This window comes from Myotis yumanensis, unplaced genomic scaffold (assembly GCF_028538775.1).
Source record: "Myotis yumanensis isolate MYYU_CA2020_CCGP unplaced genomic scaffold, mMyoYum1.0.hap1 SCAF_14, whole genome shotgun sequence".
Lineage (NCBI taxonomy): Eukaryota > Metazoa > Chordata > Mammalia > Chiroptera > Vespertilionidae > Myotis > Myotis yumanensis.
Window position 1 is genome coordinate 12,803,945 of NW_027223765.1, and position 26,322 is coordinate 12,830,266.

At 45.2% G+C, this 26,322-nt stretch overlaps 1 protein-coding gene across 1 annotated transcript in view; it reads right to left on the minus strand.

Annotated features, from left to right (window-relative positions):
• Positions 1 to 2,874: 2,874 nt before the first annotated feature.
• The window catches only part of GPD1L (glycerol-3-phosphate dehydrogenase 1 like), a 38,635-nt gene continuing 15,187 nt past the window's right edge, over positions 2,875 to 26,322 (minus strand). Inside the window, exons 4-8 of the mRNA XM_070391821.1 lie at positions 25,384 to 25,522; positions 18,617 to 18,729; positions 10,361 to 10,594; positions 9,250 to 9,356; positions 2,875 to 5,816 (exon numbers count right to left, since the gene is read on the minus strand). Of these exons, the coding sequence (XP_070247922.1) occupies positions 5,720 to 5,816; positions 9,250 to 9,356; positions 10,361 to 10,594; positions 18,617 to 18,729; positions 25,384 to 25,522 (690 nt within the window). The 3' untranslated portion in view covers positions 2,875 to 5,719. The remainder of the gene's footprint in view (positions 5,817 to 9,249; positions 9,357 to 10,360; positions 10,595 to 18,616; positions 18,730 to 25,383; positions 25,523 to 26,322) is intronic.

Here is a 26,322-nt window from a genome sequence, read left to right on the forward strand (position 1 = left end):
ATGAAAAGGTGCCCAATATCACTAACCATTGAGAAAAGATGATCAAAACCACAGTGAACTATCACTTCACAGCTGTTAGGATGGCTATTATCAAAATGACAATAGATTACAGCTGTTAGGATGGCGATTATCAAAATGACAATAGATAACAAGTATTGGCAAGGATGTGGAGAAAAGGGAACCCTTGCATACTATTAGTGGGAATGTAAATACAAATACAAACCAGCATGGAATTTCCTCAAAAAGTTAAAACTAGAACTACCGTATGATCCAGCAATCCCACTTCTGGGTATATCTCCAAAGGAAATGAAATCACTATCTTGAAGAGATATCTGCACTCCCATGTTCATTGCAGCATTGTTCACAATGGCCAAGGTATGGAAACCTATGTGTCCATCAATGAATGGATGCATAAATAAATGCAGTATAATTATACACAAGAATATTACTCGGCGACAAAAAAGGAAATTCTGAAAAAAAAATAAAAAAGGAAATTCTGCCATTTGTGAAAACATGGATGAACCTGGAAGACAAATGCTAAGTGAAATAAGCCAGACAGAGAAAGACAAATACTGTGTGATCTCACTTTTATGTGGAACCTAAACAAGTTGAACTGATAGAATCAGAGAGGAGAGTGGGGATTGCCAGGAGCTTGGGGGAGAAATGGAAATATGTTGGCCAAAGGGTACAGGTTCTCATGTATAAGATAAATAAGTTCTGGTGACCTAATGTACATACTGGTGACTCTACTTAATAATACCATATTTTATACCTGAAATTTGCTAAGAGAATAGATCCTAAGGGTTCTTACCACCACTACCACAACAGAAAGGTAAACACGAGTGATGAATATGTCAGTTATGTATATGTATATCAAATCATCACGTTGGTCAATCCTGCCTCAATAAAGCTGAAATGAACATGAGAACAGGGCCTTGAGGGATGGGTGTAATGAAAAGTGAGCTTCTGTCCAGACCTTACCTGGACTCTCCCGTCTTAGCTCAAGAAGCTGTTACTGGGCCCTGACCTCCCTCTTCCCTCCTGGCTCACAGACACCTCCTCCACTCTGCTCTGGCCTCATAACTGCCTCACCCAGACAACTCCTTAGCGCCTCATTCCCTTCTGATCTATAGACCAGAATGTGCTCTTGCCTCCAGGACATCTGAGGAGCTTTGAGGGCCCCCAAGCAATTCAAACCAAATATGGATGTCCTTTTCTCCCTGGGTACTTTCCATCTTGAAGTCCCCTGGTGTGCTCAGGGAACTGTGAAAAGCAAATGACTTGTTTTCTGACTTCTCATGAAGCCTGACACTGTTCATAGATCAGAAAATTGAAGCCTGGGGAGGTTAAGTGACTCGCCCAAATTCACAGAGATTCAAAGTTTAAATCCCCATCCGACTCCAAAATCCTGAAACGAAGTGTGAACTCATTTTAAGGGGCCAGAAGCTTTTGCAACTGGAGGGCAAAGAACTCTAAGAAAAAGAATATGAATGGAAGAAAACAAAGGTAGGTACAGGGCCTTAGAAAGGACTTGATAAAATGGCCTCAAAGTGAAAATTCAAAGATAGACATATCTATCTCCAAAGATAATGGAGAGGGAAACCAGAGGGAAGGATTTTTACTTTAAATAAAAAAAAAAAAAAAAATATATATATATATATATATATATATTGATATCTGAGAGGAAGGGAGAGGGAGAAAGAGAGAGAGAGAGAAAAACATTGATGAAAGAGAATCATTGATCGGCTGCCTCCTGCTAGGAGGAGCCCACAACCCGGGCATGTGCCCTGACCTGGAATCGAACCATGACATCCTGGTTCATAGGTCAACGCTCACCACTGAGCCATGTCAGCTGGGCAGGATTTTTCTTTTCAATGTCTACCACCCTATTTGCTAAAACTTCTTTTAAGCACAAAAGGTCCGCCCTTTAAAAGTATTTCCCAGGTATGTTCCCAGGTCTTTCTTGAGAGCAAAACCAAGCAGCAGGTGTTTCTGCTTTTGTTAGAATGGCAGTGTCAGAATGAGGGGGAGAAGACAGATATTTAGCCAAATCAGACATAAGTGGGTGTCCAACATCAGGGAAGGGAAAAAGATACAGAAACAACATAAAATCCAACCAGATGCGTAAGTGGATAGAGGGCAGAGTGAAAGTGAAATTGCTGTACCTCAAAATGTGTGGTCGGTGTTGAGTTAAAAAGTCCAAATGAAACCCAGACACTTGACAACTGCCAAGCAAAAACTCGGCTTTGTTCATAAGAAATGTATTCTGAAAACTTGACCAGAAAGTCACAGGGACAATGATGCAACTTTTTTTCAGACTGCCAACCGCCTCAGGAAAAGTCATTCCCAAAGAGTGACCCCTAGTGGACAGGAGGGTCATGGTTCACTGGAAATGAATTTCCTCAGACCAGCATCTTACCCCATGGTCAGCTGGTTTTTCATAGGAGTCTTCTGGGCTTTTGCCGAAAAGGTCAATTTGCAGTGTTTTTTTTGTTTTGATTTTAATATTAATTTTTCTTGCTTATAAACATTTCACTTATATGTCCCATTTTGTGCCTATATAAACTTTCAGCACCACCAACTATTGGCTGCTTTAACAAAATTGTAGTTTTGAGTAACAAATTTTTACTTTTTACAGTGGGATTGGTAGGGTAGTCTTCTAAATTCTTTGTTGTTAATCTTCATTCAAGGATACTTTTTCCATTGATTTTTAGAGAGTGAAAGAGAGGGAAGGAGGTGGGGAGGGAAGGAGGGAGGGAGGGAGGGAGGAAGGGAGGGAGAGGGAGAGAGAGAGAGAGAGAGAGAGAGATTGGTTGCCTTCCCTCAGTGCCCTGACCAGGGCTGTGTTTGAAGACTGGAATTAGAAATGAAGCCTTTCTTTTAAAAATTGCCTTTTATTATTGTTAATGCAGTACAATTTAGGGGGGGGAAAAAGAGCTTCCCTAAATAGATAAAGCTATTAACTGATTTTTAAAAAGGATAAGATCAGTAGCACAGGTTTGGGGGTTAAACGTTTATTAAACCAAGCTTTTAAATTATATCAATTATATCCACCTATATAGTCTGTAAACAAATACAGTACACATGTAAGTAAAAGGCTCTTTGATTAGAATTAATGGAAAAACTACAGAACCCTTTGCATGCTGGCATCCCAACACTCCTTGGGCCGATGCCACGGCGCCTTGTTACAGTTGAAACAGTTTAATGAAAAGCCAGGAGGAGTTTAGCTCCACTCTACCGGCTAGGCCGGGTTTCAAGACAGACAACTGTTCCGCATTACAGTAGGTTGGGATACAAGGCAACAGTATAGTTTTTACATTCACAGATTGGCTGAAATAGTACAAATTAAGCTTCTCTTCTAGATGTCTCCCTCTTTGTTACCATAATTAGTGAGAGATGGTAGACAACAGGTGATTACAAAAAATACTAGTAGATAACTCATAGAGTAATAAATATTGACAGCAGAGCACAAACTTACAATAAAATTTGCGTTTTTCCATGATGCGCGGCATACCGTAAGTATGTTCAAGAGGTACGGTCAAAAGACTTCCGAGCGGTAAGAGAGCATTTGTAAAGAAAAAACACTCACGTACAAAACCCAGAGCAGGAAGGGGTGAATGCAGATGAGAACACACAAAAGACAGAATTCCTCAGCTCTGATTATCCTACTTAATAGACACCACAATTAGCTCACAGCCCTTTTATGTATCTTAAAAAGTAACACTTTGTTACCTATGTACAAACTTTTAAAAAACATGAATCATGTGACAAGCAAAAATTGATCAACTTAATAGTGGCACTAAAATCAATAAAACTTGGAGCATTTTGTGTGTTTTCACATTCTTCTGTGGATGGGGCTTTATAACACCCCCAAAATGATTTGGATAGAGTTTTTAAAATTCCCACAGAAATATAAAAGGTCAAAAATCTCACAAAGTGACTGAAAATCCATAAATATGTAAGTGACATTCATATGTTCCCTTAATAGTTTATCAAGTGCTATCTAAGGTCATTGTAATGCTATCCTGAAACCAATCTCATTTAAGAAGATACAGTGATTCCCATTCTAATTCTAGAATTAAAAGCACTTATTCCCCATAATGTGCGTTTCAGCGGAGCTGACACCTACTTGGTTGTACTTGCCAGTGTCACCTTAAAGCTTCATCAGAGCTTCATGGCAGGCCTGAGCTGGAAAAGGTGAGAACGAACACGACCACAGGTCATTATTCATCCTAATTTTGTGCAGGGAGAGAAGGGTAAACTTGAGTTATCGAAGGTGACCTCAGCCTAGAACAGTGTCCCTTAGAAACTTTCGCAGGTTTCCTTGCCAAAATAAAATCTCCGTAATCGAATGTGCTTGGGCCTGGCTAGGTTACATAAACAGGTTCCACTGACATGCTAACATACATTCTACACCTTTAAAGATTCAGCTTTCCCCAAACTCACCTGATCTTGCCAGGGAACGCCCAGAAGCCCCCCACTGCTGGGTCCCAGGACACTAGTTGCCTATGGAACACGGGTTGAGAAATGCTATTGTAAAGTTAAGTTTCTACAGTAGTGCTTCTAAAATCGTAGTGAACGTCAGAAACACGTGGGAGGGGTGTTAAAGCACAGATACCGTTCCCACTTCCGAGGTCTGTGGTGGGACCTGGGAGCCTGCATTTCTAAGAGGCTCCAAGTGAAGTTGATGGAGCGAGGGCCATGCTTTGAGTGGCATCAACAATGCCCCACACAAATCTCAGCTGCAGGAAGCCCTCCCATGGCCTCCAGAAAGGCTGCCTGTGGCCTCTGACACAACCAATTGGCTGGAGGTCAAATCAGCCCAGGGACATCTGAGAAGGTCCCAGGGCACCTTAGGGGGTGGGGTGGGGTGGGGGGGAGCACTAGAGTTGACTCCTGGCTCTGCCCCCTCCTTATCAGGTGACCAGGCACAGTGACAGCATCTTCAAAAGGAATAACAGCAGCCCCTCTCAGAGGATCTGTGAAGCTTAAAGGAAATGTTTGCACAAAACAAAAACCATTGCACTAATGTGGTTAATCAGAAAGATGTGTCAGGCACAGCAGGAAAATTCCAGATAAATTTTCTGTGTTCTGCACATCCTGGCAGCTCATGAAGAGAAAAAGGCTAAAAACGCAGAAAACTGCAGTGAGAGGGAGTTACAGAGTGGATTACCTAATTAAAAACATCTATTTGTTAAAAAAAGAGATCAACTCACGAAGTCATTAATTACGCTGGCTTTGAGATAGTGTTAAAAGTTACAGTCTGTTGATCTTTGAACGCATTCGCTCTTCCATTCTACCACGTGATCAATGCTGGTTAAATTTTAATATCAAGAGAATGAGAGAAAAAAAATTCCTTCACTCAAAGATATAAATTAGATCTAAAAAATTCAGCTGAGATAGTTCCAATCTTATAAGCTACCACAGTGGGAAAGTTTCAAAAGTAATCTTTAAAAAGGCCTTTTAATTTTGGTTCATGCATGCAAACATCCACAGAATGAGAAATGAACACACACACTCATGCGCTCACATATGTGCGTCTAGTTGTTGCCCAGTGCATCTTAGCCAACGATCTTCTTGAAATTCAAAAGCGAGCCTGTAAAAATTCATACACATCCATGATGGGATTACAGTCAAGCCAACGTCTTGTTGCCAAGTCCCAGTTTCCATGTGAACCCCAAACATGATTTACGCTGCCTGACATGCTGCATGGTCCACTTTACAAATGCTCTGGATGGCTCTGGAGACAAGACAGCATTTCTTGCACGGGCTTGCCTTCATAGCAGATCTGATAGACGGCAGTAAACAACGGAAACCTAGTTGGGATGGAGGGGGGAAATAGGAAAAGACAAGTTAAGCCATCTGGTTTACCTCAGACAATGGATCAGTTTTTTTGACCTAACAGATGGCAGATTAGTGTGCTACCTGTGACCATCTCCTACATTCCTTAAAAAAATATCTATATCTATTGCCGGGAGCTGGTCCATCCTTGCTGCTTGACACAGTCGCTGCAGAGAAGAAACATCTGTACAGCGTATGTTTTGGGGGACCTGGCGTATATGGCATACTGTTCTTGATATGTTTGCTCCCCTTAGCGCTATGTGTTTTAACCAAGGTCACCTCTCCGAGAAAGGTTGTTTCCCCAGGTAGGGATTTTCCCCTGAAGTTAGGGAGGAGATAAAACCCCTTAACTAAGTGCCAGGTGGGTAGTTAATCATGCTTAAGCTACATAATCTTTACTCCCTGGAATGGAGATAAGAAACACCCTAACCTTTGGAATAGAAGTTGATAGGATTAAAATCAACTGGTATAAATACAGATGTAACAAGACAACAAGACACAGAACCTAGAGACAGAATCTAGCGAGAGAACATGGCAAAAGATCCTGGACAGAACCTGGCTACAGAACTTGGCTGGAGAACCTAGACAGAACATGGCAGGAGAACCTGGAGAAGCTGGATGGAGAACCTAGTGAGAGAACATGGCCACAGAACCTGGCTGAAGAACCTAGACACAGAACCTGGCGACCGAACCTGGCTGGAGATCGAAGACAGAACTTGACTGGAGATCCAAGACAGAACTTGGCTGGAGTTCCTGGCTAGAGATCCTGGCTAGGCTGCTGATCAACTGAACGCTATCTCTATGTCATTCTTTCATCGCCGACTCCGTCCACACCTTTGGGGACCCCTGGACCCGCTGGGATTGGACCCCAGCAATCTATATCTAGATATCTATATCTATATATATATATGTGGCCCCACCCCATAACAAAGAAACAGAATTTCCGGAGGATGAGGCCCAGAAATCAGGATTCAAAAAAGATTCCCAGGTGATTCTAATGTGCAGCCAAGGTTGAGAAACACTGCCTTAGAGTATTGGGGGTTCAGTTCCAGACCACTACAACAAAGCAAGTATCGCAATAAAGCAGGTAAATCTTTTTTTTACTGGCGGGGGCGGGGGGAGGGCGATCTTGACTTATGAAAAAAGCAGTATCGGTGAAGTACAACAAAATGCGGTATGCTGTAATGGACTGAGAGGGCAGCCTCAAATGTCAGCCCAAGGACTGCAGACCTCATTCTGTCAGAGCAGGAGGCCTCTGAATCTGAATATTTGAGGGACAAGGGACCACGGTGATCATCTGGTCTACCAGTTCGGTTTTGTGGATAAAGAGCCTGGGGCATAGAACAGCTAAAATGCTGACCTGCCTCAGACTACGTGGCTAGTAAGATGCAGATGGCCTTAAATGCTGCCCTCCTGCTCGGGGCTCTTTTCGTAGCAACGGAGGAGGGAGGAGAGAAGGACATAAGAGGGAGACCAGAGTCGTGAGGGCCGGAATGAAAAAAGAAAAAAATCAAGGCCAAGAGGTGGCACACAGGAGAAGGTTAGAGCTCGACTCTACCTGTGCAGACTGGGGAAGCAGGTGCAGGGGAGGGAGAGTCCCACATGCTCTACACTCCAGCCCGGGAGAAGGGGGTGCCCCCTCCAGAGACCTCATTAAGCACAGGCACAGCCTGTTCGATATCTAGTCAGAAGGGAGAAAATGGGACATGACTGAGGAGAGGCGTCTGCTCAGAGCCGAGCTGCGCCTGCTTGATTACATCTGCTTTTTAAAGCAGGCAGGGCCCGATCCCAGAATGCCCGTTCCAGGCTGTGTCCTCTCGGGTGAAACGATGAATGCAGACGGCCAGCCAATTCGTGAATTTATAAACTCGTCACGCGGACTCCTCTTTAAAATCGTGATTGGGAGATACTAACCATCACCAAACACCCAGGTATTTTTTAAGACTTTAAACACATCCCTGATAAAGAACGAATGGCCATTGAGGAGGCCAGCCACGCACACCAGCGCATCACTGTCTGCTGTTAAGTATGTGAGGAGAACCATGCGTGTCGGAGGTGTTTTCCTGGAAGTCACGGTTTAAAGGTAATTCTCCTCCTCTGAGGGCTTGTTTATGACTTCCATCTCTGCCTGGCCGATTTTGAAAGCCGTTTCGGAAATATAAAATGCAAATTAAAGAAGGAAGACAAATGCCCTGTCCTCCCTCATTTTCCACTTTCCTTAGGGAATTCTATGGGTAGAAAGAGGAGAGCAGGGTAAGGTTAAGGATGCCAGGTTGGGACCAGCAGACACCTGGGCTGATGTGAGAGGATGAAGGAGACGCAACTAGAGAGACGCTGCCCATAACCCACCTCCTGGCAGCATCCACCGAGCTGCCTACCTCCCTACTCTCCCAGGCAATCAGATATCCTCTCTCCCACAGGGCATTGCGGAGCGTTAAGGATACACAGATACACTGCATAAGCATTGCAGTGGTTCTCAACCTTCTGGCCCTTTAAATACAGTTCCTCATGTTGTGACCCAACCATAAAATTATTTTCGTTGCTACTTCATAACTGTAATGTTGCTACTGTTATGAATCGTAATGTAAATATCTGATATGCAGGATGGTCTTAGGCGACCCCTGTGAAAGGGTCGTTCGACCGCCAAAGGGGTTGCGACCCACAGGTTGAGAACCGCTGCATTAGAGAGTAAGGGAGAGGGAGAGAGAGATGGAAACATCAATGTAAAGCATTGTGATTATGGAGGAAGGCTCAACAAATCAGCAAGGGGCAGCCTCAGGGTGGCCGGGTAGCTTTGGTGGTGCTGTGGGGCTTTGTCACTTGATCGGGTGGCAAATCCAGCTGACCTGAGCCCACCTTTACCATGTGACCAGCCTGAAAGGTGCAGTGGAGACCGGATGCGTCCGTCCAAACATCCATCCATCCATCCATCCACACGAGGGCAGGCTGCAAGGCTGCTCACCAATCCTTCACACAGGTCCCTTCACCGCCCGCAGTTGAATTCTGGGGTGACTTGTCTTCCCTTCACTTCTGAATTGCTTGGCAGTTTATTAACAAGATTCTATCTTTTTACAAAGCCAACAAAGCATTCATTTTTTTTTTTAAATTTAAAACTGGTAACATGTAGCTCTTACCAAACAACCCAGAGCCCTAAACTTCCTGTTTTATAATACAAAGAATGAAGCTCTTCTTCCTGAAGCTAAGCTGGGTCTGTGTTTTATGTCAACACCCATTTTCAGGGCAGGCGGGTGTTTCCTGCCACAGACGTTCACGTCACACAAAGGACGGCGCTAACCTCAGAAAGTCCTGGCACGCTCGTGACACAGCTGTGCGCGTGTGCACGGACCAGGTCACGAGGGGAGAGGGATGATGAGCGTTTCTCCGGTCTCGGGGAGACACGGGACTTACTTGTCCAGCAGCCCCTTCTGCTTGAGGATGCGGTACACTTCCGCCGAAGTCAGAGGTCCTTGGAGCTTCTGCCCATTCAGCATCTCCTTCTCCAGTTCTTCAATGGTCTTAAAAACAAAGAATGAAAAATAATCACCGGTAAGGACTAGAGCAGTGATGGTGAATCTTTTGAGCTCGGCGTGTCAGCATTTTGAAAAACCCTAACTTAACTCTGGTGCCGTGTCACATATAGAAATTTTTTGGTATTCGAAACCATAGTAAGACAAAGATTTATATTTTTGATATTTATTTTATATATTTAAATGCCATTTAACAAAGAAAACTCAACCAAAAAAATGAGTTCGCGTGTCACCTCTGACACGCGTGTCATAGGTTCGCCATCACTGGACTAGAGAGTCACTCATTTCCGGAGGAGAGTGGGGAAGCAGAGCTGCATTCCTCTGCTACAAGCCCAAGAAAGATGAAGATGGCCGGAACCGGTTTGGCTCAGTGGATAGAGCGTCAGCCTGCGGACTGAAAGGTCCCAGGTTCGATTCCGGTCAAGGGCATGTACCTGGGTTGCGGGCACATCCCCAGTAGGAGATGTGCAGGAGGCAGCTGGTCGTTGTTTCTCTCTCATCGATGTTTCTAACTCTCTATCTCTCTCCCTTCCTCTCTGTAAAAAAATCAATAAAATATATTAAAAAAAAAAAAAAAAAGATGAAGATGTACAAGACAGCCTAGCCGGCATGGCTCAGTGGTTGAGCATTGGCTAGGAACCAGGAGGTCACGGTTCGATTCCCAGTCAGGGCACATGCCCAGGTTGCAGGCTGGATCCCCAGTGTGGGGCGTGCAGGAGGCAGCCAATCAATGATTCTCTCTCATCATTGATGTTTTTCTCTCTCTCCCTCTCCCTTCCTCTCCGAAATCAATATAAATATATATGTTAAAAAACAGATGTAGAAGATAAAGGCCGTAAGACTGAAGCACTTTAAGTGAAAGCAGACAGGTAAACAGGACAAACCAGCACCCATCAAACCCTGGCCTCCACCTCCGCTGCACTGTGCTCACCCCACCCGGCCCAGGGGTCACAAGTGGGAGACGGGGGTGGGGAGGGCAGGCCAGGGGCTACCTTTCCAGTCCGGGCAAAGGCCTCGGCCACCCTGCGGTTCCGGCCGCCATAGCAGGTGGTGATCAGGTCGGCCACGCCGCAGCTCTCCAGGAAGGTGGCTGTGGACACCTGGCCTTTGCAGAAGATCTTGGCGAAGGCGATCATTTCCATCAGTCCCAGGCGGATGACGGCAGCTTTGGTGTTGTCTCCGCAGTGGAGACCGTCGCAGAAGCCCGCTCCCACCGCTACGATGTTCTGCGAAGGAGACAAGGAGGCCAGGAAGCTGTCACACATCCCTGCGGGTGAGGACGCGGGGCAGGTGGGGGGAGGCCGGGGCAGGACCACGGGTTCCTGCACAGCCCTCGGTTCTGCTCTGGGACCGTGAGCAAGAGAGATGAAAGAAGGGGCCCATTTTCAGGACAGGGGCCCAGATCTGGGGTCACCAGGAGGCAGCAAATGACGAACATCAGCCAGAAAACTAGAACGCTCATAGTGGTCTCCGGTGAAATACTGTTTGGATCAACTGCCTTACCTTTTGGGTTTGTTTTCAAATCAAATACTTTATTTAAATATAACATTTATATAGAAAAGCACAAATCATAATTCTCACAAATTGAACACGCCCTGATTAAAAAAAACAGAACATAACCAGGGCCCCGAGTCACCCTGCAGGTGCCCCCCTGGCCATCCCCTCCCACCAAAGGTAACCACTCTCCTGACTTTTAACAGCAGATTCCCTTTACCTGTCTTTAAACTTTATACGGATAGAATCATACAGCACGTAATCTTTTCTGTCTAGCTTTGTCTCGAATTTGACATGTTTGTGAGATTCAGCCCTGTTTTTACACACAGAACAATTATTTTCATTGGTGTATTGTATTCCACTGTGTGAACACAGTGCAATCTATTTATCCATTCTTTTATTAGTTGGCATTGGGGTAGCTTTCAAAGGGTGCTGTAAGGACACCCAGGTACATATCCGTCGGCGACCACACACAGGCATTTCTCTTGGGTACATACCTAGGAGTGGAATTGCTGAGTCATTGCCTGTGCTAGACCTGCCTCTGCAGAAGGTGATAATCCAGTGCAGGGGTCAGCACTAAGGGTCGACTGCCTGGTTCCACAACCCCACTCCTCCCTGTGCCTGCCAGCTTCCACGCGGTGGCCGATTTGGCCTGGCCACCCCCTCCTCCCTGGGTCAGAGACCTGCCTGAACCCTCCGGTTAGATGTCAGGGGGGAGGAGTGACCACCCACCTGCCTGCCCGCACGGAGGCTTAGGAGGAGAAAAGATTTATGGGAGCAAATAAAAAAAGTAACAACACAAGTTAACCTTAGCAAACTGTTCTCAATGCTTCATATATTATTAACGCATTCAATCTTCACAACATTCCTACGAGGCAGGTCCTAGTAGATGCAGGGTGGGAAGTAGGAAACTCAAGGGCACAGGATAAGTAGCCTGCAGGGCCACACAGCCAGGACCTGCAGAGCTGGGTCTCCAACCCAGGAGCCGGCTCCCCAGTCCTCTCCAGGGAGCAGGTCACAGCTCGCTGCTCCAGGGCACAGAGGGGCCACTGCAGAGTCAAGATGAGAACTTTCTAACAGGAAGAGCTGACCCCACCCAACCGAAGAGACTTAGACAAAGGGGCGAGCTGTCAGCCACTGGAAGCATCCCAGCCCTGAGCTCCAAAGAACTGCCTCTGACCTTCCATGTCACTGCACCCAGAGAAAAGGCAGATGAAGGTGCCCGTGGCCTGGGGGCTCCGGCCACTCTGTCGGCCCCTTCACTGCAGAACACACAGGTCAGGACCACTGCCGGAAGCCAATTCCAGCATGACAGCAGGGCTGAATCATCTGGAGTGGCAAGGGTATTTCCCCAAACCTGAAAAGGGATGATTGCTTGGCTGCCAGACAGCTCAGGGCATCTTAATCTACATGTTATTGCCTCCTACTGGCCAAACACCTGAAGAGCCCGTAGGCAAATTCTTCCAATCTGACAATGGACTGTGTAAATGAAACCTGACCCTTTGAAGTGTATATCTCTGCCTCGCCTCAGGACAATTTGTGTTAATAAAAAGCATGGGGTCCTGAGCCGAGGAGATCTTAGTTTCTTTAGCTAGGCTCCTCTGACCCCCAATGCCTTTCAAAATTATGCTTCGTCTCTGGACTCTTTATTAAGTTACACACAGCCCTTCTCCAGATTGCTGAACCCTCCTAGATGCTGAAACAAGAACCCTGGCAAACCACCTCACTGTCTCCACTAGACATCCAATCTCCCCATGGGGGCTGGGGGGGCGGGGGGAAGGGGGCTACTGCAGCGTAAACTCTTCCTTCTGAGGGGACCTTGGGCCCCAACCCAGTTTACTCTATGATGGATCTTGAAATCCTCGCTCTCTCCCTCTACCACTTATCACTGTCAAAAGAAAAATAAACACACGGAGCCAGTCAGATCGTGTTTGCATAGCATCCGAGCAGATGTCCTCCGAGGCCGCTCAGCTGTGAAAGTTATCACTATCCACTGTGCATTTAAATCTGCTTTAAACTGCTGTGGAGCTAAACATACCACGATTTTCAGAAGACAGACGTGCTTAAGCCCTTCTCCATTTCCTGGGTGATGGCATTCATCCACCCCGAAGTGCCACCTTTGCAATTCTGAATTGGGGCGGTTAGGCGGGACTCAATTCCTCCCGCTCCCATCCTATCCTCCCACAAAAGGAATATAAAACTGGCGAGGCGGCCCAGGCTACCCGCAGGCCATGCCGACACTCTCACCACCTAGGAAGACCGGCTCCACGAAAACTAAGTCAGTGCTCGCTATTTTCTGTAAGTCCACAACCCAGCCCACTCGTCCGGAGGCCAGCTCCTGGGGCACGTGACCTAAGACGACAGCTCCCAGGGCATGTGACCTAAGACGAAGCTCTGTCTGCAGAGGGTAGGCCGACCATAAGGGGAAAGAGCATGTGTGGTTCGCAGGCTGGGACCTGGAGAAGGCAGCCTGGCTGAGATGATGTCAAGGGGGCTGAGTAAGCCCACCCGTGGTCCGCCAGGCCCGGCACCCTGAAAGATGTCTTAGCTCGAGCAGTGTTGTCCGTACACGTTTCTGCAACGACGTAAATATTTTATATCTGCTTATCTATTACAGCAGCCAGCAGCCACTGGCTACTGACACTCACATGGCTACTGAGTCTTTGAAATGGGGCTACTGTGGCTCAGAAACTGAATTGAATTTTTAAGTGTTAATTAGCTTGAATGTAAATGTAAATAGCCACATATGGCCAAAGGGCCTGGCTAGAGACGAGGCGCAAGGCTGTCATCACGGCAAGGTTTGTCAAAGCCAAAACCCTGGAGGAAACCTTCATCCCCAGCAAGGAGGAGCGGTTAACCTCCCTACAGACGGCCCTACGAGTCTGCGGCACAGGCTATGGGTTTATCCCCCAATCTATTCTCCCCGTCTTCCAGAGTAACAGAGTCCCTGATTTTCATGCAAGTATACAGCTACTGGGGGAGGGGGAGTGATCAATTCCCAACTCTCTTGCAGCAAGGTGTGGTCACACAATTAAGTACTGTCCATTGAGATGAAGGCAAAGGACCCCATTGCAACTTCCCAGAACCTGCCTTAAAGACAGTTGCACATTGTCCTAGCTGGTTTGGCTCAATGGATAGAGCGTCAGCCTGCGGACTGAAGGGTCCCGGGTTCGATTCCAGTCAAGGACACATGCCTGGGTTGCAGGCTCAATCCCCGGTAGGGGGCGAGCAGGAGGCAGCCAATCAATGATTCTCTCTCATCATTGATGTTTCTATCTCTCTCTCCCTCTCCCTTCCTCTCTAAAATCAATAAAATATATTTAAAAAAAAGAAATGAATAAAAAAAAAAAAAAAAAAAAGACAGTTGCACATGGTCTTTGTCCTTTGTTTCTATTTTTTTCCCCTGCCTGGAAGGCAGATGTGAAGGTTGGAGCTCTGGCCACCATCTGACAACATAAGGATCATGAAGGGGTTCAGCACAGGCCTCCCCAACATGTGCCACTTTGGCATGTGAATCCAGAACCCCAGGAGCCTCACCTCCTTCCTTAGCCCAGGAAGTCACATATACTTCGTTTCCCCTTTCTGTCTTGGAACCTCTCATGTATGTGGGGGCTCTGACTCGGTCAGGTATATGGGGTTCCCGTACATAGGTATGTAATTAAATTTTGTTGTTTTCTCTTGCTAATCTGGCTCATAGTCAATTTAATGATTAGACCAGACAGAAGGACCTAGAATGGGTAGAGGAACATCTCTTCCTGGCCCATAAGGACAAGGGCCACACCCTTGTGAGCTGGAAGGAGCCTGGGTTCCTAAGAATTCTGTGCAATTGAGTTGTCATAGGGATTCAGGATTTTTACCTAAGAAATACACTTTTACCTGTTCATAGCCACTATTATGTTGGGTCTCCATTAAAGAAACTTAATCCTGATAAAGCATTTTTCAAAATGATAACATAGGTTGAGCTCTACACTTAAGATTTTTCTACTTTTCTGTATGAAGTACCTCTTAAAATTTACATGAAAACACAAATACCTCCCCAGTGAAAGAAGCCAGACACAGAAGGAGATAACCTGTATAACTTCATTATAAAATTTCTAGAAAATGCAAGTATCTCGTGTACAAAAGCAGATCAGTCCTAGCTGGTTTGACTCAGTGGATAGAGCGCTGGCCTGTGGACTGAAGGGCACCAGTTTCAATTCCGGCCAAGGACACATGCCAGTAGGGGACATGCTGGAGGCAGCCAATCAATGATTTTCATCATTGATGTTTCTCTCTCTCTCTCTCTCCCTCTCCCTTTCTCTCTGAAATCAATAAAGAAATACATTAATAAAATAAATAAATAAATAAGAAAGCAGATCAGTGGCTGCCTGACTGGGGCAGGGAATGGGCCCAGTGCATTACATCCTTTAAATAAATGCAGTTTAACGTACATGAATTGTGCTTAAAGAAAGTTGACATTTTAAAAAGAACATTCCGTTACTGCTTCAGAGATGAACATAGGTAGGAGGGGCAGGACATTCTGAAGGCACTGGTACAAAATGATTTTGCATAATCCTTTTGCATTTTCTTTTTATTGTTATCCTTGTAAGGAGCTGTTTTCCTCCCCCCACCCCAGTCATATGACCTCATGTTTTTGAGCACAAAAAAGAGGGTACATTTTTTTAATTTGCGAGTATGGAGAAGATTACTAAAGGTGAATGAGAAAAGGAGTAAAACATGCCAAACTATTTGAACAGTAAGATCCAGTCTTTGTTTTTAAAAAGGGGACATAGTACCTGGCTGGTGTGGCTCAGTGGTTAAGTATCCATCCATGAGCCAGGAGGTCACGGTTCATTTCCCAGTCAGAGCACATACCGGGGTTGCGAGCTCCATCCCCAGTAGGGGACATGCAGGAGGCAGCCGATCGATGATTCTCTCTCATCACTGATGTTTCTATCTCTCTCTCCCTCTCCTTCCCTTTCCCTGAGATAAAAAGGGGACATACACTCACTTGCTGAAAGGTTAGAAGGGAATACAGCGGACACTGACATGGTTATCTCAGGATGTAAGGACTACTGGTGACTTTCTTCTTTACACCTCTCTGCTGTTGTGTAAATGTGCACGACTTTATAATCAGGAAAACACAATGATTAATTATGTAATAAAACCAACATATGTCCATTTGTCCTTGCTTTGGAAGGCTCTGACAAGGGAGGGCTTCATTTTATTCAACTGCCCAGACACAAACCAGAAAAGTCAGGTTGGACATAGTAACCAAGGAGCCAGACCAAGACTCTTGCAACCTGCATTGGTGCCAATATTTGCTGTTTGAGCCACTTACGGTCTCTGGATCTCTATCTCCCTATCTGTGTGATGGCATGGTTAGACTCAATTACTGCCAAAATGCCTGTTTCTCGGTCTGCAAAAATCCCAGCTTCGATGCAAGCCAACAGGAATGAGGGTAACTGATCCTGTTTCAGAGGATGGCCGAGGGGAAGGAAGATAGACGGTTCTCACCCCACCCACCTTCACCCCAATGAACCACTTTGCCGTGGTAGCAGGTACCAATCCACTCACAGGCTTCCTGCCAACACAAATGAAAAGCCAATCTAAGCTCAGACATGAGACCAGCATGGGTCCCATTCATTTGCAGAGCTTTGCCAGAGCTGTCCATCTTTCTAGAATCTTCTCCCCAGCACAGGATCTCAGTGCTTCCCCATCCACCACCCAAAATATCCAGTCACTTAAAAACAGCTCTGGAGCCACACAGACCAGTGCTGAGCAATTAGGCATTCATGATGCTCCTGCTGCCGAGTGGTCATTAAACTAACGAAGGACCATTAAAAACACATAAAAATCCCAACCAACAAACATAAACAGAGAAGCCGAAGCCAGCATCTCAAATATATAAGAAGACCTGCCTAGAATGAGAAGAATGCCCCACGCAAGCATTTAGAAATATGGGCACGTGCTGCCTGGGAGCCCAGGCCTTTGATTGGCTTTAATTTTTTAAAATTCTCATTGTACAGGGACATGTGGCCGCACGTACACACACATTATTAATTCTAGAAAGTGGCTTTAAATTTCGATGAGAAAACAAGACGTACAATTTAGAGAAAGAGTGGGAAGGCATTCTTTGGATTTTGGTCTCCTTGACATTCTTTTCATCGTTGCAATTCTTACCTAACAAAGTGAGGTGAATGCCAGATCACTTAATTTCCTTCCCTAGGTGTTCAAATTCCTGGAAAGCAGTTTTTGCTGACAAAAGGAATGACTCAGCAACCCAGCTCCAGGCTACTTCCCAGAGCCAGGATAGTGAGAGGGACTTTGACCTAGTCTTTAAAAAGTAGAGGCAAGCCCAGCCGGCGTGGCTTACTGCTTGAACGTTGACCCATGAACCTGGAGGTCACGGTTCAATTCCCAGTCAGGGTACATGTCCAGGTTTCAGGCTTGATCCCCAGTGAGGGGTGTGCAGGAGGTCCGATCGATGATTCTCTCTCATCATTGATGTTTCTATCTCTCTCCCTCTCTGAAATCAATGAAAAAAAAAATATTTTTTATATAAAAAAAAATATATCTTTTTTAAAGTGGAGGCAAGTAAGGAGCCCAAGTGTGAAAACTTCTCTTTATTTTACCCTCCCAAGCCCCTGGCCAATAGGAACTGTGGACGAAAGGGGCCACATGCTGACCTGACAAGCTCAGGAGAGGCCTGCATGGCAGTTTTGCAGACTCAAAGACCTAAAGTAACCACAAAGGATGGTCTGGAATTAAACTTGAACTAAAAGCAGTTATGGTGGGCAGTTACGTCCTAGGCCAGTATCTTCACTGACAAGGTCAACCTTTACCTTAACTGAGCCTATCTGTCTTTTTGCATCTATGATAACATACCCTTGAAATGTCTGGGTAACTTGTGACTTCCCTGTATCTGGAGCCCCTGGGGCACAACCAGGTGTGCTGCCTCCCAGGACAGATACCACAAATTCCTTCATCATCATGTTAATTGTTCCTGCACCCACCTAAGTATGTGTCCATCATTTTACTTTTTATCCTATCCCAGAGGTTTCCCTGCTTCGCTTAATCCCACCTCCTTAATCTATCACCAATGAATTTCATGTAACTCACCTACGTCCCTCCTTTGATTGGAATGTATAAATACGGATGTAACCCCGCCATTCTCCGGAGCACTACTTCAATTCGTTGAAGGTTCTGCTTCCCGGCATATGTCTGACAGTTTGGCTCAAATAAACTCACAAAAATTCTTTACAGGTTTCAATGGTTTTTTTTACGTTAACAGAACTGCTTCTTGAAGCTGATCTTTCCCCTGAGATAAAACGATTCTTGAAAAAAGAAACCTCCCTAAGCAGCAGACTCCTTTCCTTTAACAAGAACAACCAACTGAACCATCACACCAACTGAGTGTGTAATTCAGAGGCAACAGTTCCTTTTCCTGGGAGACTTTGCCCCCGGGTAAGACCTCTGCAATCGAGGTACTCGCCATGCTTCCCAAACATTAATGCTGCCAACTGCCCAAAGAACAAACCACCATTCTCCCAGATTTAGAAAAGCAAACCAGAAGTGAGAGAGGAACTGGGCCCACCCAGGAAAGGCGAGGGCAAAGCAGGAAGTGATAAACAAGGCTCGCCATTCACTATTCTTTGCCGTAGTTAAGTGCACAGAACACGGGGCCCATTCTTCCGGATGAGATTCAGCAACGCTAACAGTGGCCATGCAGGATGGGCTGCTCCCCCTGAGCAGGAATAAGAGGCTGACTTTACCTTCAGAGCACCACAGAGCTCAACAGTATCTGCGTCCTGAACCACCGTGATGCGAAAGTTTGGAGTCTGCAGAAGCTCTTTGAAGAGAAGGCCATTCTCCAGTACTTTGCTGCCTGTTGAAAAGTTAGGAAAAAAGGAAACTCATAACCGTCTCTAATCTTAACTGTTCACACCTAACACAGTTTTAAATACGTTTTTCCTTATTATAACAGTAACATATGGTCATTACAGAGCATTTACAAAATTCGTAAGAGTAGAAGTAGAAGATAAAAATATTCCAGAATTTCACCACAGACGATCACTCACAATTTGGCATACATCTTCCACTGACTGAAGGATGAATATACATAGCTGTTCTCAAACTTGGGAACATAATGTATATGTGGTTCTCATCTTACGGCATAACTAATTTTCTTTGTTTTTATTTATTGATTGATTGATTTTAGAGAAAGAAAGGAAGGGAGAGGGGAGAGAGAGAAACATCAATTTGTTGGTCCACTTATTTACTCATTCATTGGTTGACTCCTCTATGTGCCCTGATCAGGGATCAAACCCGAAACCCTGGTGCATCGGGATGATGCTCTAACCAACTGAGCTACCCAGCCAGGGCCTCAGCATGACTAATTTTCAACGACAGCATATCTTTTCTACATCATTTTCTCTCTCTCTCTTTTTTTTTCTTTAAAAGTTTTCTCTTATTTCTTCTTCTTTATTTTTAAAAAATATTTTTATTGATTTCAGAGAGGAACGGAGAGGGAGAAAGAGATAGAAACATCAATGATGAGAGAGAATCAGTGATCGGCTGCCACCTGCACACCCCCCACTGGGGATCGAGCCCAAAACCCGGGCATGTGCCCTTGACTGGAATTGAACCTGGGACCCTTCAGTCCACAGGTCAACACTCTATCCACTGAGCCAAACCGACCAGGGCTTGTACACCATTTTCAATGGCTGCTTTGTATTTTGCTGTGTCCATATGTTATGTCTAAGTATCTTTTTAGTGTTTGAAATCTAAAACTGTTGCCAACTTTTTGCTCCCATGAACACTTATAAGCTGGGTTTCTGTGTTTGTATCTATTACAGATTATTGTTAAAAATCATCCACCTGTTTCCGAGGGAGCAGAGTGCATCCCTTTCTATGGATGTTAGGCTTGACTATCCACCATGCTTAGACTCACAGCGAGCGGGCATAGTCCCCGCCTGCCGCTTTTGGGCTCAGCCGAGGGATTTGCTTTGGTCAAGGGGACATTGACAGACAGGATGCAGTAGAAGCGTGATGCCCTCTGTGCAGTAGGGCTTGTTCCCTTGTGGCTCTGCCGTCGCTGTGAGAAGATGCCCTGGCTCACCCTAGCCAGGTTGGCTCAGTGGATAGAGCGTCAGCCTGCAGACTGAAGGGTCCGGGCTTGATTCCGACCAAGGGTACATGCTGGTTTGCAGGCTTGATCCCCACCGGGGGTGGGGGGAGGGCGTGCAGGGGGCAGCTGATCAATGATTCTCTCTCACCATTGATGTTTTTTATCTCTCTCTCCCTCTCCTTTCCTCTCTGAAACCAATAAAAATATATATTAAAAAATAAAAAAAAGAAGATGCCCTGGTTCGCCCACGAGGCCCAGCAGGAAGATGACAGGCACATGGACCAGAGCCAACTGGCTGTCCCGGCCAAGATCTGTGGACTCCCAGAGGCCCACGGAAGTGTTAGCTGTGCTTATTTTGTACGCCACTGAGATTCTGTGATTATTACTTGGCATCACTATGACAATAGAGAACGGATGCAACACTGACAAATATTTTCACACAGAACAGCATTCAGAGTCCTTGTTTTTGCTACCACTAGATCCCCTCCCTCAGGACAGTTCCTAGAATGAGACGGATGCTCAGTAGTTTTTGGACTTTTTGTTGCTGTGGTTTAGGGACTTCGGGTTAAAAACAAACAAAAGTAAAATGTTACACATAAAACCTGATATGAAGTGTGCTCTCGTGGTTGGGGGCCCAGAGGGGAGGGCTTAGCTCTAGAAATCAGATGATAAACCCACCAGCCAAGCCCTGGCTCCCAAGTCAACATCTCCACCAGATGGCAGAACGCTCACTGAAGGCTACAGTACTAGGGCTCTGCCTGCCTCTAGGCCAGCGGTCGCCAACCGGTGGTCCACCAGGTCTGAAAGGTTGGCGACCGCTGCTCTGGGCTCCTGTGCTTGTTCCCAAGCCTGTCTGCACATTACAGTCACCCAGGGATCTTTAAAAACACCAAAGCCCAGCCGAAACCGGTTTGGCTCAGTGGATAGAGTGTCGGCCTGCGGACTGAAGGGTCCCAGGTTCAATTCCGGTCAAGGGCATGTATCTTGGTTGTGGGCACATCCCCAGTGGGAGATGTGCAGGAGGCAGCTGATCGATGTTTCTAACTCTCTATCTCTCTCCCTTCCTCTCTGTAAAAAATCAATAAAATATATTTTAAAAAAAAAACACACCAAAGCCCAGGTCACATCCCAGACCCATGAAATTGGTCTCTGGGGTAGAGTAGGCATCAGTCATTAGTGAAGCTCCCCAGGCGATTCCAATGGGCAGACGAGTTTGCAAACCTCTGATTTAACTTCCTCTAGCCTCAGTTTCTTTATGAGTAAAGCACGAGGGCACTCTTCGGCCTACTGTGAGGTCACTGTGAGAATCAGGTGTGGAACAGGCTATCTGTCGTAACGAGCACTCAAGGTCTCATGTAATAACGGTGAGCGAGGCGACAATCCTCATGCTTGTGACTATAATTTTCCACATTTACAGAGAGGAGGCCCAGAGAGGTTCACCAACTTGTCCAGAGTCACAAAGCCAGTAGGAGGCAGAGCCCAAATTCTAACCCAGGAGTTCTGGCTCCAGAGCGCTGACTCTCTATGCTGTGCTGCCTCTCAGGGGTGGGAAAAAAGAGAAGATAAACCAGCAAAAAACAATACTAGTAGAGCTCTATTCTCCCAATGCAGAAAAAATGATGATTGTCAACATTAAAATTATACTCACAAGTGACATAATTTCAAAACAATCCAGGGGTGAGTGGAGAGAGGTTAGGGACACAGATGAAATAAGAATGGCTATAGCGGGTTCGGTCCCTGGTCAGGGCACATACAAGAAAAGAAATAATGAATGCATAAATAAGTGGAACAACAAATTAATGTTTCTCTCTCGCTCATCAATTAAAAAAAAAAAAAAAAAAGAATGGCCAGAAGTTAATCATTACTAAAGATGGGCAAGGGGCACATGGGGTTCATGATATTGTTCTACTTACTTTGTTTTCAAGGAGATTTTCCATAATAAAATGTCTAAAACATCTACACCCAATACCTAGAAACACATTTTCTATTCTACATGCATTGCTATTACCCATTCTTTAGCTGAGTTCTCCTTTTTCCAAATATAACTGTGTCCGTTTGAGCAAACCGTCCTCTTCCTTTTTCTAAGCAGTCCCCAGACCACCTGGGTGATTCTGTACAATCCTGTTTCATCACCCGGGTTGGGTCAACTAGCTCCCGGCCTCCACACCACGACATCGTTGCTGTCTCTCTCCTCTGTCCCTCACCATGGCCACTGCTCAGTGCCTCCAACGTGAAGGATGCTTCTGAGCACCACGTGACACTCACCCAGCTGTCTGCTGTGAGCCACCTGAGAAACAGGCCGGGAGAAGTGCGCTCTCCATTTGCCACAGGCACAAAGTGGGATCTGACAGTTCTTCTGTGGCAGCAAATCACTCACAGTGTCGACGAGAGAGGTGAGCTTGATTTACAGCAATCAACGCTGTTTCTCAAGTGTACTCTGAGAAGATTGTTTTAAATCATGGCTAAGAAAGCCCTAACTGTATTATGACTATTACCAGTCATAAGCAGTAAAGTGGCAAGCAGGGCCCCAGACCATCTGGTACGGAACAGGTAACGCCCAACAGCCAGGTGGAAGGGCCGCTCCAAACTCAGTATGAACCAAAGGACAGGAAAATCCCCTTCTCTTTCAGGCCAAGTCAGGGAGAGAGTCAACCTCTTTAATGACTCCTTCGAAACCCTCGACGTAATCCAGGGGTGAGTGGAGAGAGTGTGGGGAGACAGATGAAATAAAAAATGGTCAGTCCTGCGACCCAGGTGAGGTTGAAACGGCCCTGGTGAGGCTCAGACGGCCCTGGTGAGGTTGAGACTACTCCAGTGAGGTTGGGACAAATAAAGGGGACCAGTATGGACTGATGAACAGGGGTAGATACAGAAGCAGAGCAACATTGAACAGAATGTTAAACTACAATGGGGAGCCTGGGGAGGGTTGGGGGGGGATTAAGAGACCAACTGAAGGACTTATATGCATGCATATAAGATTAACCAATGGACACAAGACACGGGGGGGGGGGGCGGGGGGTAGGGGCCGGGGGAATGTCATGGGGGGGAAAAAGGAGACATATGTAATACTCTTTGTAATACTTTAAGAAATAAAAATTATTATTGAAAAAAAAAAAAAAAAAAAAAAAAAATGGTCAGTCCTGGTCGGGTAGCTCACTTGGTTAGGGCGTGCCTGACACATAATAGGCTTTGAAAAATATTTGGGGGATGACTGAGTAAAAGTACTGGATTTTGTGAGATCAGTCCCAAGCATGAAGGGAACTCTTACCACAAGGGGGCACCATAGTTCACCATGACAGTTAATATTTATAGAAGATACTAAAAACAATGCCATTTTCTCTTCTTCCTCTATGGAAGACTCAAGTGGGCTGAAATCCCTGCATCTATCATAATTAAAAATGTGTGGGTTGTTAATGTCATCAAGAAAGGGGATCCGGGTAAGCACAGTGCAATTATCAGATACAGGGAATTTAATGTCAATGCAATGATCTGGCATACGATCATATTCCAATCTTTAACAATGATGGGGATGCTGTCTTTCAGTGTTGTCCTTAACTCCCTGACCTTCTTTAGCCTGTGACACTTCCTTAAGCCTTTTATTGTCATTTATGATCCAACCCACAGCGAAGGCAGTGGATGCACTGGGTCAACAGAAGCCAGAGGGAAAGAGGTGGTGTTCTGTGCGTTTGTCTGTCTTTACAAACCAGCAGAGCCTACTGCACCCCACTGGAAACCTTCCTACAGCAAACAGAGCATAGAGGCAGGTAAAAATCCTCACCAAAATCTACAGGTAGACACAAGGTTTAAATCAGGGATTGGCGAGCAAGGCTCAGCCTTATGGAATGGTTGGGATAACCAGTCAATTCCAACCAACTAATTGGCAAAACTGATTGCCGATCGATTATTGGCAAATAGGATTGTGTTGGAAAAACTGGTTAATAATTTTTTGGGAAAGACTGAATTGCATAATTTCACAGGCTATATTAAATCACAGATGGATAAAAGAATTAACTGAAAAAATAAAACCTTTATATACTGTGGTATATATGCATATGTAAATTTTTTTTCTGGAAGGATACTTAGAAACTGCTAACAGTGATTCCCTTTGGGAAGAGGGAGTAGGTGGGAAATTACCATCTTAATTCTAATTTTGTGCCTTCTCATATTGTTTGAATTGATTTATCCGTGGCTGTATCACTTTTGAAAATGTCAACCTGGGAAATGATATTCTAGGTCACTTTGTTTTGTTCTTTATATTATTTGTGATACCTCTCCTCTCCAAAAATATTATTTCTCAAAAAAAAAAAGAGTTTTAAGTGCCCACACATATGGGATTGTCAGTGGAATACTATGCAGCTTTGAAGATGTATGTTGATGGGACTTTGAAAGTCGTTAATAAAGCAACTATAAAATAATATGGATTTAAACTACAAACCATAAACTTTGTGGACAAATAGAAAAAATAATGGAAATCAAATGAAATAATAAAAATGGGTTTCTTTTGATTACCTTTATTTTCCACACTAATGACATAATATCTATGCAATTAAAAATAAAGCGAAAAATGCAAAAAAAAAAAAAAAAGTATAAATGCCCTATGAGAATCAGGCATGTATGAGAATCAGGAGCTACATCTCCCCATGCATCCCATCTTAGTGAGGAGAGCCTGACCTCCCTCAGAGCTTCCGGTTACAAATCCGCCAGGGCGAGATGACTCACACTGCCCGAGTGTTTGACAAGGGTGGAAGTAAGTTTGCAAGTGGTAGAGACATTTAAATAAACTCTTGCAAAACAACTGCAAATACAAACATATTACTTTTCTATGAGGTACACAAGCACTTGAGAATTCCAAAGCCCTAAAGAAACAAAACTTTTTTACGTCAAGGTTGTATGTAAGACTACAAAGAACTTTCTCTTGCAGGAAACAGGAGATCCTAGTTCATGCCTGGGTTCTGTATGAGTTGTGGGACCCTTGGAGCAGGTAACTTATTTCCTGAGCCTCAGCCTATTCACCTGAAAACAGGTCATTCCCACCCATTTTCGGACCTCAATGGAGCCCAATGATGATCCAGATACTGGCATCTGTGAGTAAAGAAAAGCTGGTTTTCTACGGCCAGGGGAGCCCCACTATGGACGTAATCACCTGCACGTTGGCACAAGCAACTGTTATTTCTGTGTTTCACCTCGATAATGTCATCGGGTCAAAATGGCCCCGTGGCTTTCCCTTCATTCTGGAAGTTGCTGAAACACTTTAGTTCCTCAGAAGGGCCTCTTTGCATAAAATCCCAACTCCCTAAAGGTCCACCGCAGGAATGTGAAGGGGCAGGGGAGAGTCCACTCCATGAAATCTCAGACAGGGGAAATGTACATGTAACACCACCAGAGGCCCAGGCCCCGCGCCCCGCAGCTCACCGATGGTGGTTTCACAGAATTTCTCCGCCGCCACCTCGTTGGCAATGTTGGCTCCCATCAGCACACTGATGTCAATGCCCATCTTCTCTCGGATGATGTCGGAGATGAGTTTCAGCCCCTCGGGGCCCTCGTCTATGCCCTATAAGGAGGTCAAGAAGTTAGGGAAAAACAAACCACCCGTAGAGAAGAGGTATGGGCTTATTGCTTTGTAAGTTATCTAGATTCAGACATCCAATAGTATGTACATCTTGAAAAATACCTCTTGCAAGAGAAAACACATATGCTGAGAATGTACTGCTTAAAGAATAACAAGAGAATGAACATGTGGAACCGCCCAGGTTAAGATACAGAACATGACCAACACCATTGAAATCCCCTGCATCTCTCCCCAAGTCCATCCATCCTCCAGGGTGAACCACTATCCTCAATTCTATATGCACCGCTTCCTTGCTTTTCTTTCTTTCTTTTAAAAAAAAAATTCTTTTTAAAAAAATTTATTGATCTTAGAGTGAGGAAGGGAGAAAAAACACCGATTTGTTGTTCCACTTATTTATATTCACTGGTTGATTCTTTTTTTTTAAATATGATTTTATTGATTTCAGAGAAGAAGGGAGAGGGAGAGAGAGATAGAAAACATCAATGATGAGAGAGAATCATTGAGTGGCTGCTTCCTGTATGCCCCCCACTGGGGATCCAGCCCGAAACCTGGGCATGTGCCCTTGATCGGAATGGAACCCAGGACCCTTCAGTCTGCAGGCCGACACTCTACCCACTGAGCCAAACCGACTAGCTCTGTCTGTCTTTCCCTCTCTCTAAAAATATCCTTGGGTGAGGATTAAAAAAATTTTTTTTATAAAAGTAATAGACGTGCCATTTTATTAATGCAATTAGAAAGAGATGTCATGGCAGGTCTAACAATTACTGTAATTTCAAAGTAGT